The 11,588-nt window shown below is 35.0% G+C and overlaps 3 protein-coding genes and 1 pseudogene across 3 annotated transcripts; all 4 read right to left on the reverse strand.

Annotated features, from left to right (window-relative positions):
• Positions 1-13: 13 nt before the first annotated feature.
• Positions 14-2,208, reverse strand: LOC139882805 (uncharacterized). Its single transcript, XM_071867073.1, is given in 10 exon segments — positions 14-102; positions 105-334; positions 476-546; positions 548-613; positions 713-904; positions 993-1,101; positions 1,184-1,314; positions 1,428-1,525; positions 1,751-1,853; positions 1,924-2,208. Coding segments are annotated over 10 exon segments (1,374 nt in total).
• Positions 2,209-2,930: 722 nt separating this feature from the next.
• Positions 2,931-4,188, reverse strand: LOC139882806 (protein WHAT'S THIS FACTOR 9, mitochondrial-like; annotated as a pseudogene).
• A 190-nt stretch (positions 4,189-4,378) lies between these two features.
• Positions 4,379-6,294, reverse strand: LOC139882807 (two-component response regulator ORR3-like). Its single transcript, XM_071867074.1, has 3 exons — positions 6,189-6,294; positions 5,747-6,087; positions 4,379-4,534 (listed from the first exon to the last, which is right to left on the reverse strand). Exons 1-3 carry the CDS (start codon positions 6,292-6,294, stop codon positions 4,379-4,381), a joined length of 603 nt encoding a protein of 200 aa, XP_071723175.1.
• A 1,741-nt stretch (positions 6,295-8,035) lies between these two features.
• Positions 8,036-10,858, reverse strand: LOC139882808 (uncharacterized). Its single transcript, XM_071867075.1, has 11 exons — positions 10,744-10,858; positions 10,569-10,663; positions 10,404-10,461; positions 9,688-9,882; positions 9,483-9,559; positions 9,313-9,395; positions 9,150-9,201; positions 8,980-9,048; positions 8,646-8,732; positions 8,268-8,329; positions 8,036-8,144 (listed from the first exon to the last, which is right to left on the reverse strand). Exons 1-11 carry the CDS (start codon positions 10,856-10,858, stop codon positions 8,036-8,038), a joined length of 1,002 nt encoding a protein of 333 aa, XP_071723176.1.
• Between the last annotated feature and the right edge of the window lie 730 nt (positions 10,859-11,588).

The following is an 11,588-nucleotide window of genomic DNA, read 5'->3' on the forward strand; positions in this document are numbered from 1 at the left end:
AGATTCGCGCTTCTTAACTTGTATGATTGTCGGAATAGGAAATGCTAAATAATTGATCTTTTAAAGCCGTTTTGAATTGCTCTGGAACACGGAGCAAAGAATTGGGATTGTGCCAGACTTCCCTAGTTGACCACAAGCAGCCATCTGATCGTCGCCTCTACTGAGTCGCAAGAAAACTGTGCAACCGCCTTCTGCCAAAATGTTCCGAAACTCAATCATCTTCTCTTCCCTAGTCGGTTTGAAGTGGCACCCACTGTGAGGATTGAATGAGATGAGATTGATCTTGCAAGGAATCCCCTGGACAAGGTCGATTAGCCTCTTTGCATCTTCGAAGCTGCAAACAACAGAAAAAATAATATTCATGGAGCGATTTCCAAATCACGAGTAAAGAAATATCGAATGAATGGACGAGACAATTCCAAAAGACTATTTCATGTGAAATTATATTCAAGGGAAAGATAAAGATTTATCTAACCTGTCGTTAACTCCTTCAAGCATTACATATTCAAATAGAACTTTGTAGTTATGTTTAGAGCGAAGCTCCTCCCCTGAGAGTCTCAAGAAGCAAGCCAAGTTTATACTTGCAGTTAATGGGCATAATCCAATTTCTGAACTGCATTGTTGTTCATTTTGCAAAATGGATACCAATTAATCATGTTCTACGTCTCTTTCAAGGTACAAAAAGAAAAACATGAATGATGACTAAAAATACCTCATCGGTTGTAGCATTCAAACTGACAGCTAAAGCACAGTTGGACTCGTGGAGGAAACATTTCAGTTGAGGGACAAGTCCACTTGTTGAAACAGCGACCTTAGGTGGACTGAAATGTAGGCCTTGGTCATGCACCATAATATCAGCAGCTTTAATGACATTTTCGACATTGTGAAGTGGTTCTCCCATTCCCTATTAAAATAATGATGCCAATCTTGAGCTGTTGTTGTAAAATCTATGCCTTCAAAAGATAAAAATGATATTGAGGATTGTAACCTACCATGAATACAACATTTGTAATCGATCCGACTTCACTTGAGAGCAAACGGCGTGCAAATACGGCCTGCTTTACTATCTCAGCAGCTGTCAGATGCCTCCTCAAGCCCATCCTGAGAATGAAATTGACAATCCAAATACGAGTTATGTAATGTAAGACCATAATGGTAAAAATAAGTGATAGGGAAGGCTTACCTGCCGGTAAAGCAGAACTGACAATTCATGGCACAACCCACTTGGCTTGAAACACAAACTGTGGTTCTTCCTCGATTGCAAGGAATGATGACAGTTTCTATGACGAGCCCATCATCCAATGTGAACAAGATCTGTAACCTCCCTGGTTCAAAATCAAGTCTTTAGCTCATACATATATACAGTAAGATATTTACTAGTTTAATCGTGATCATTGATAATAAGTACTCCAATTTATTTTTACTACCTTTCTAGTTCCATCAGAAGCAGTGATCATATCTTTCAAAGATAATGCCGTGAACTCGGCATGCTTACTCAGCATTTTCTTCAAGTCTTTGTTCAAACCTAAAAATCAAAATTCCATTCACACAACACACATAGATGTTTCCCGCCAAACGAAGAATATATATTCCCTCTGTCTACTAATACATGTTTTTTTTAGCTTTTCTTTCATACATTCAAAAGGAGATGTATTTAGTCGATATTAGTGAATATATACATCTCAATCTTAAATGTATCTAGAGAAGCTAAAAAGGCATTTATTAGCAGACCGAAGGAGGGAGTATATACCTTGTAGTTCATCAACAGAATGTGCCCAGGAAGCATCTCCATATAGTGCTTTCCACAACATCATTGCCTGACCTGGCCTGAACCCATAAGATTGAACCCATTTCTGTATGTTGAATTAATTAATATCTCAACTTTAACAAAATCCAATCATAATAAAGGAGCAAACTTTTAACTTGGAGCTCAGGGTATCTCATTCCTTTGAGAAGCACTTTAGAACCCCTCTTGGGAATCTTCTCAGAACCCAGAGGGGACGTCCATATCGAGGTCATTGGGAGACAGGGGAGGAGGTGGCGGCGGCGGGATAGAAGAAGACGACATGGAAATTGAGCGGCGACGATGATGAAATGGAAAAGAAAAGGACACAAAGGAGTGTTGATGGTGATGAAGAATTGGAAGGAAACGTAGTAGTAGTCTTCTTGTAGATAATAACAGGAGGAGGATGCGGCGGCGACCGCCATTGTTGTTGTTGTAGATGGCTTCATTAGTTGCAGAGGAGGAGGAGATGTTTTGGATAAATTAAAAACAACGATAAAAAGGTTTACAGCTTTTTCCTTATTTAAAAAAATTAATTATATTTTTCCATTATATTTCATTATTTTTATTATTTTTATCTTCATGTTTTTTATGTATTTTTCATCATAAATTTTATCATCTTCACCTATATATTTATCATGAAAATTTTTTAATCTATATAATTATAATTATATTAAAAAATAAATTAAAAAATATATTTTATTAATTTGTGTGAAATTTTTGATGGGAGAGTAAATTATTTCAATACTGTCCTCTACTTTTATTTACATGTAATTCTTGTCAAGTTCGACTTTTCTTGATAATTTCTTTTGCAAATTATTTTTGGATAGTCACTTTCAATAATCATAAGATCATATGGTAAAATTGATTGTTGTTTAGAAATTTAAGATAATTTTTGTGCACAAGATGGTGAAATATCTGCTGGAATATAATAACAAAGTGACGAAACAATCTGATCAAATTCCTTGAATTTTACCAGGAAGAAAAATGTGAGAATACATTTGATAAATGTACATAAACATACATACTACCTCCGTCTCAATAGACGAACCTAAATTGCAAAATGTCGTCTATATTTTGAGATAGATGGAGTAATAAATATGCCAAGGATCAAAAAAACATATGTTGCAACTCATTTTTGTTTTCATTAGGAAGAATCATGAATAAGGTCATCATCATCTGATTCATATTGTGAAAGTATATCATAATCCAACTCTCCTCCAGAAGAATAGCCATTGCTGCTGCTAATTTTTTCATCCTTGTTAGATAATTGATCGGTAAATGTTGACGTTGTTTGGCTGTATAACCTCTACTCCTATCTAGAAAACCTAGTCTCATCATGTTTGCAAATTTTTCCCTGAGATGAACAAGTGGATGCTTCTCCAAGAGTATCTGATGATTATAAGCTTCCCTTAGCATTACCGTCTGCGTGTCGCATTTCTTAGAGATGTAAAATATGCCAGGATGGCGCTCGAACACCTTTGTGAACTTTTGAGGTAGAGAAAGAGGTTTACGAAGATTGCTCACATTTTTACGCTCGGTTTTCTTGTGTATGGTTAAATGAAGAAGCTCATGGAAGACCCCAACGATTCTTTTCTCAGACACATCTGTACGCCGATCCAAATGATCGGGAACTTCATACGGCGACGTGTAAGGGAGCTTCTGCCATTCGGATAACCACTCCGTACACTTCCTCTTCAACCCATAACCCCTTGTGAATCCAATAGGAAAAGACAAACAGCCGCTCTTCCTTTTTTCTTCGTTTTGCTGCAATTTGGAGACGGCTAGGCGATCGTCCCAAACCATTAGTTTGAGCCCATCACGACAATCAGGGAGGCGGACAAAACAGAATACACCGTCTTCCTGCGAAATGAGGGAATGGCAGTAGTCATACGGCAATCCCAAATCCCATTTCAACTGTTGGATAGTTTGTAAAGGAAGGATTCTATCTCTAGTCAGCATGAGCAATTTCCGGAGTCTGTCAATAAGATCGCTCTTATTTTCCCGGACGATAAAGTTTTGTTCTTGTTGTACATTCATGGCTTCGAAGTCAATCCAAAGCAAGGAACACGAGTACCTCCAGAGTCAAGAACAGATGACTCGTGAAAGATGTTAGGATATCTCCTCATGAATGTAGACAGTTTTAGATCATGAGGCAAACCAAATTGTCCACGATGACGAGTGAGTCGGTAAATAGGGAGACTCGAATTAGGGGAACTGGCTATGATAGAAACCAGAAAACAAGCAGCTTTAACGTCTTTCTCAGATGTGACTACAGCATCCAATGCATTATCTTTAACCCATTTCAGTTTTACATTTACTAGACTAAATCTCTGCTGATAATCATATCCCCTCCGACAACCACATAGATTGATAGAACCTTTTGAAAGAAGCCAGCGACGCATCAAAACTAATAGCAACCAATCAAATATCAATTTTGCAGCTCGACTCAGTGATAAAAGAACAATTCAACGATAAAACCAGAGTTTATCCCCATCAAAGCTAAAGCAGAAACTCAATTATCCATCTGAATCGACTTGAAGAGAAGTAAAAAAGCAGAAATTGAATAAATTAAAATCAATGTAATTAAAGTATTCAAGGAACATAATCAAGTACCAGGAGAAGGAAATGGCTTCGATCGTCGGAGACGAAGAGTGGATTGATCGGTGGCTGGTGGTGCTGCTCTGCCAATTTGTTAATCGCCGCCGAATTGGTTTCAAACCCACTTTTGATTTGGGGAAGCCCACGAATCTTTAACATGAGCCCATTTAAGAATAAAACGTGTTTTGAGGATAATGTACAGATTGGTCCTGTATTTTTAGATTTATCAAATTTTAGCCTTTAATCTTTGTTATATCAAACTGACGTCATGTTAACAGTAGACGGACGTTGACATCAGGGATGGATGCCACGTCAGATTATTCAACGTCGTTATAGGTTGAGGGCCTTTTACAATTAAACGGGCTAACGAAAGGCCTCTCTTACAATATAAAAATCTAAATGGGCCCTTGATTCTAAATCTGGTCATGTTTCGTTTTTTCTTTTTTCCCTTTTTATCACTTAATTATTTATTTATTTTTTTAAATACACAGACCGAGAAAATAAAATAAGATAAAATAAAATTCGAATAATGCCAAAAGATTTTAAAAATAAAATAAAATTGTAATCCCAAACGGTCCCGCCAGCTCAGTGTTATGTTGTCACGAACCAAACAATAGCAGGCAAATAAAATCTCTTATGATCTATCGTATCTTGTTTATTTTCTCTCCATATAATAAATACTACCAGCTAGCTACACAAACACGCTTCTTTCCTTCATTTTATTTATTATCGGACCGTTAAATTATTAATTTATCAATCTCAAAAAAATTATTAATTTATCGATATATAATTATTATTTTTAAAAAGATATATTAAAATCGAAAAATATTACTCCTATTAATTAAACAAAATTAATAATGATCAGATTTTATATTATCGAGATCGATTGCACTTTTATTCATCATGTTAGTAGGTGTTGGACCATTCGCCATCAAACCGTATATATTGGCTGGCCAGCTCGATCGACAGAGACCTGTGTTTAAAATCGACGACCGGTACTTAACAAGATTTTACCTTGACTCGATCCAATCCGATACCTAATTATAAAGGTGAGTTTAGAATCAAAGAAATATAATCCATTCGTTCATAATTAATTGTCTTTTTATTTTAAATGATAATTAATTATGGACGGAATATGATGTTTTAGCTAACAATATGGTTGAATCCACAACATATCATACAGTACTTGAAAAAAAAAACACATGATGATTATATGATCGCAATTTTTTTTAAGAAAAAATGATTTATTTTTGGGCACCTTATTGTGATTGACTATAAAAATCTCTATTTTAAATTTAACGGGCAAAATTGACTGTTTACATGCTGTACATCTTAAATGGACTCATTTTTTAGCTAACATACAGCTTGTAATGCACTACTAGTTAACGGAACTCTGCCTCTTAACAGATGAGGTTTAACTTTCTTAACATCTGATAATCGAACCGGTTTCAAGAAGAATTCTTCGGCTCCTTCTTCCAAACATCTGTTAATTCTTGACGGAATATTCTCTGATGACATCATCACTACCGGAATGTCTCTCAATGTTTCTGATTCCTTAATCTTCTTCAATAGATCATATCCTGTCATTCCTGGCATAGAATAGTCTGTCATTATCAAATTCACTTTCTGAACTGAACCGATCGGTTCATCTTCGATCGAACCGAGAAATTCCAAGGCCTTTTTCACAGAATCAACAGCAGTAACTGCAAAAATAAGAAAAAGCCATTTAATTAACATGAATCAAAATGGATTTAAATTAACCAGATCATGAATAATTTATAAAAAATTAAAATAAAAATCTAACCTTTATAAGAAGAAGTTTTGAGTAATCTCTCGATCCACATCCTGTCAATTATACTATCATCTACAGCCAAGACATGAAATTGTGGCTCTGCAACAATAAAACCCATGTTTATGATTTGTAGAAGATGATGTTTTGATATTAAAGATGAGATTTTTAGTAGGTTTAGATGAGAGAAGATAATATTTTGATGATGAACATATAGAAAATGAAGAAGGGTTGTTTATATATATTGGAAATTGAAGGGGAGAAAATATTTAGGAAATATATTGTGGGATCGTATCTAAAGATTTTGTTGGGTTTGATTTGGATTTATTTAGGACAACTAATGTGTAATGTTTTTTTAATGTTTAGACATAGACTTTTAATGTGAATAGTATTATTTGTTTATTTTATGTCTAAGTAAAGTAAACCAAATAATATCTCATTGAGATTTGATTTGACCCTTGAAGATAGATAGAGCTAGCCATTTATGACCTTAGGCCTATTTATTTTTTGATTTAATTTTCAATGTTGATATGATTTGGATACATACATCCACTCTGGCTTTAAAAATTGCAAGTTGGACTTGAGTTTCGTTTAGAATAATATATTGATTCTCGATTTTTACGATATTGAGATTCAAAATAAAATAATTAGAGAAATATAATACATATCGTTTTAAATTATGAATGAGAATTTTCTTTTTAAATTAAATGAAATGACTAAAAAATATATCTCGACGGAAAGAATAATAAAATGTTGGACGAAGATAAAAATATTATTAGAAGAGATTTGAGTCAAACGGTCACGTAACGCGAGATTTGAGTCAAACGGTCATGTAACGCACTATTTTTTTCAGGATACGTAACGCACTATTAATGCCCAAATAACCTTAAATAATTACTATTATTATTTTCTTTTTTTAAATAAACGCTAGATGAATTCTCAATATATAAAAAATAAAAAATAAAAAATCTCAATATATATTAAAAAGGGTAAACATTAGCGGGAAATTATAATTGTATAAGTTTTTTTTAAAACGTGAACGGAATAATGAGAAAAGGGGGGAGGTGGACAAATCTACTATTCCCGGGTATGCGAAATCCGGGACAAGCTCACTAATCACATGATTAGTCATTCTCGGAAATGGTATTTCCGGGACAAGCATAATTAAGCATTTTTTTTTACAAAGAAAAAGTCATTCCCAGGAATGCCATTCCCGGGACAAGATTAATTAATTGTCATTAGTAATCCCGAGAATCCCAAACTCGGGAATAGTAAATGATGTTCACCTTTTGAAGTTCCGTTACGCAACAGTACCGTGTCCTAAACATTAGATTATTTTACGATATAAGTCAAAGAAGAGGTTATTGTCATGAAAGATGCAATCCAAACAAAGACATATATTTTACTAAAATATAGTATAAAAATATTTTTTGGAATAATGCTCCAAAACACAAAACGAAGTCAAAACCTTATGATATATTCTATCGTAATTGTCAATTTCATGTCATTAAGTGGGACGAAAACAAGGTTGCTTTTGCTCATTGTTTGACACGTCTTATCTCTTTTGTTCTTAAAGTTTATTTCTTTCTTCATAATACTCCTTATGAATTATGATGTAGTTCGTTTATTACATTCGGACTTATTAAAGGTAATTGGAACTAGAAGGACCAAAATGCTCCTGAAGGAAAACTAGCGAACCCAGAGTGTAAAAACAAAAAGAAGTTGGAATTTGATTCTAAAGCAATATACCATACGGTTGATAGAATAATAGAAGTTGTTTCCTCGAATCTTTGTTGCTACTCTACTATAATTACTTTACAGTTCCATCATATACCCATTTATATCCTCAATTAATTCCTCAGCTAGCGTAGGGCTCCTCGATTATTGTTTCCTGAACCGGCCTCTTCGTCAAGAGTTCCACTCCCCTCATCTGAAGCTTTCTTACCACCCTCCGGCTGGTCCTTGTCTCCCCTAAAATAAAGTAACACATGCATCATTTCAAATCAATAGAAAACTCCACTCGGAGTAATTGAGGATGGTTGTTGTATGAGTTTAAACCAAATGCAATATTTTGTGGGGAGTCGAATTTAATACCATGAGTAACAAATGAGCCCTATGACAACAGCACCGAAGGCAACATAGTACATCCAATCAACCTGGAGACGAGACGACAACCAATATCAAAATCATTATTGATTCATTCATATCTCTAAAAGACTATGACTATGCGTTTGGTTACGATTTTCAATCGGATACTTTTGAAAGTAACTATCGTGTGTATACCTATCAATGTTTTCAACTATTGAAAACTAACAATATGCAACTTCTCATTTTATCCACATAAATTGAGAAAGTTGCATGGTTATGTATCAAAAGGACCCATTTGAAAAAGTATAACCAGACTGACCTATGGTATTAGTACATAATCATTGCATATTACGCGTTAATCGACTTTGCTAATGACAAACTAACCTTCTCCTGGTAAGCAAAAATGCGAATCAAGACAGACCACATATCTGAAGTCAACAATGACAGGTTAAGCATTGTTGACCCATTAATCTGTAAAAAAGGAGTCAAGAAATGAGAAAATTCGAAATATATAATGTCAAATCTCTTTTTTGATGATAACAAGGGAGTTTTCCATTAAAGATCAAGATCGGCTACATTCTTCAAGTTAGGAGGTAATCGTCCTCACTCATTGCTTCAAAGATTAGCAATGCTATGAGCTAGTTGATTATACCCTCTAGGTACAAAAACAAAATTGTAAGAGATGAACTACTAGTTTGAAGCTTTATCAAATCCATACCTTGAGCAAGATTGGGACACATGAATAAAATAAAAACATAGCAACTGCAAATCCCAAAAAGGGCACTGCCTGGAAGCAACAACAGAACACGAACAAACAAAGGTATTAATGTTAGAGTAGATGTCATGAGATGAGACTTGATTTTGACACAGAGGAAGGGAATAACTTACAGCTCCAGCCGACCAATGAATAGCTTTGAGCTCATTGCGTTCAAATACGCTTCTATGTTGATTGTTAAGAAGTGCAATTCCAAAATTTTGGAAACAAACAATGAAATCCATACCACAAATTTATATATCTACACACATACAGCAAATAAAATGTAAAGGATACATTTGGATAGCACTGATAATGGCACCAAAGAGGCCAAGAAATGCCATGAGTTCAACTCTATCAGCATTCTTCACCAGATACTCCTGCATAAGATTAAAGAATGGAATGGTTGGACAACTTTGTAACCAAATATTATTAATTCATTCATTCCAAAGAGTAGATTTCCCAACCTCGCTGACATTACTGATAGCATAAAGTGTCGCACCAGCTATAACAAGCAAATCCCCTTTACGAGGGTTGCTTCCTCCTACAAATTCATATAACATGGATAAATATCAGAAACTAGGTAACAAATTCAGGAAATAAAATTATACTTGGAGAATTCACTAAAGTTATAAAGATGGCAAATGACAAACATGTAGTTGTGTTTTTTACCTGATCGGTCAGCTGAATGAACATCGGAAAACACAACCATAACAAGACCAGCAACACAAATGGCTACGCCAGATATCTTTTTCCATCTGTATTTTGTGTGTAAGAAAATCCAAGTCAGAAGTATCACTGCCGGAATTGTCCAACAATCCAATAACATGACACTTGTTAGAGATGTATACTGGTAGGCCTTCACCACTGTACAACGAGAAAGAAAGAAGAATGTAAACCGTTTTCAATCCTCCACATATATTTGAGTGGAAATGGAATAATAAGAACTACAATGTGACTTGCCAATATCATAATATTCTCCACAAGGCAGAGTCCACTGTTAAATAAACTATGCGCACTTTATGGTTTATTATATTTTCTCAAGGCAGAACCACATTCATTCTTTATTCTTTCACTTTATATGCTTAATTAAAATTGTTCCCTCCAGCAATTACAATCATGAATTCGGAGAACTGTTCTAGCAACCCTGAATTCTTTATTTTGCTCAAGAAAAAAATGCAAACACCAAACGCATACACCCTTAATTTCCGAAATCATTGTGAGACACTCACCAAAAAATTCCCCCCTTTATATGCTTAACTAAACTTGCTCTCTAGCAATTGCAATCATGAATACGGGACACTGTTGAAGCAATCCTGAATCCCTTATTTCGCTCAAAAACAAAATGCAACTTATTTAAATTTCCGAAATCACTATGACACACTCACCAAGAAAATTCCCCTCTACATCTACCAGACCGAGAACGATATAGTAATACCATTTAGCCTGCAAAAAATAACAGATGACGAAAATTGAATTAGCCACCAGGCAAGAGCAAATAGGCTTCTCATTCTCAACATGACAAGAGCAAACATAAATGTCTTAGTGAAAACCTTAAGAGCTTTTCTCCGATAAAGCATTATGCTTCCATAGACAACCATCAAGAGAACGTAATTGAGGAACGATTGCGACGTTGGTACATTAATTCCTAACACATACATACATAAAAATCAAACCTTTTTTCTTTTTAACGTTGCAAAATCAAAAGACAAAAGTTAAAAATCAAACCTTTCCTGGCGAGCTCAGAAGAAGTGAACCCAGTAGAAGTAATCAAAAGGGACAGTAACTGACCCAAACCTAGACCAGCCAACGTCTTCTTCGTCCAAAAATCCTTAAATTCCATCGTGTTTTCAGCTGATAAACCTAAAAAACAAAAAGAACAACTTGAAGAATCGGCATTTATTCGTATATATTGCAGGCATAAAAACAAATATAGAAACATATACCCCACTTGAGAATTGATTTCAATGGCGAGAAAATGAGAAAGAGACTGATATAGAAGAAAGGGTTTCTTCTTCTTCAAATAAAATCTCCTTTTTGGTTTGGAGTTCTTAGGAGTCAGGACTCAGTGGCAGAGTGGCTGGCTGGTTCTGTTTGATGTGAAGGAACCAACGAACTTCTGTTGTTATATTATTCCTACTTTTTATTTAGGATTAAATTGTGAATTGGTCCCTAATATTTATGCATTTACAGAAATTTACCCTCAACTTTATTGAGTGACGGAGGGAATAGTATAATGCTGTATGAATCGACCCGGGATAGACATGGTCAAGGGTCAGGGTGACCTGGCCCGGATCTAACCTGGCCAAACACTGACCCGACCCAGTCAAATATTGATCCATCAAATCTCGATCTGGACCCGTCGAGTTTCGAGTCAAGGTCAGGTTAAAATTTTCGACCCATGACTCGTCGGATTGATCATATTTGACACTTTTAATGACGTGGATGAATTAGAGCATGCCATGTATAAAATGTGATGACGTGAATAAATTTTAAGTTAAATATATCATACAAACAGACATGTGGATGAATTAAAAATTGACACAACATAGAAGTGACACTAACTTCTCGAG

The sequence above is a fragment of the Rutidosis leptorrhynchoides genome, unplaced genomic scaffold, assembly GCF_046630445.1.
Source record: "Rutidosis leptorrhynchoides isolate AG116_Rl617_1_P2 unplaced genomic scaffold, CSIRO_AGI_Rlap_v1 contig31, whole genome shotgun sequence".
NCBI lineage: Eukaryota > Viridiplantae > Streptophyta > Magnoliopsida > Asterales > Asteraceae > Rutidosis > Rutidosis leptorrhynchoides.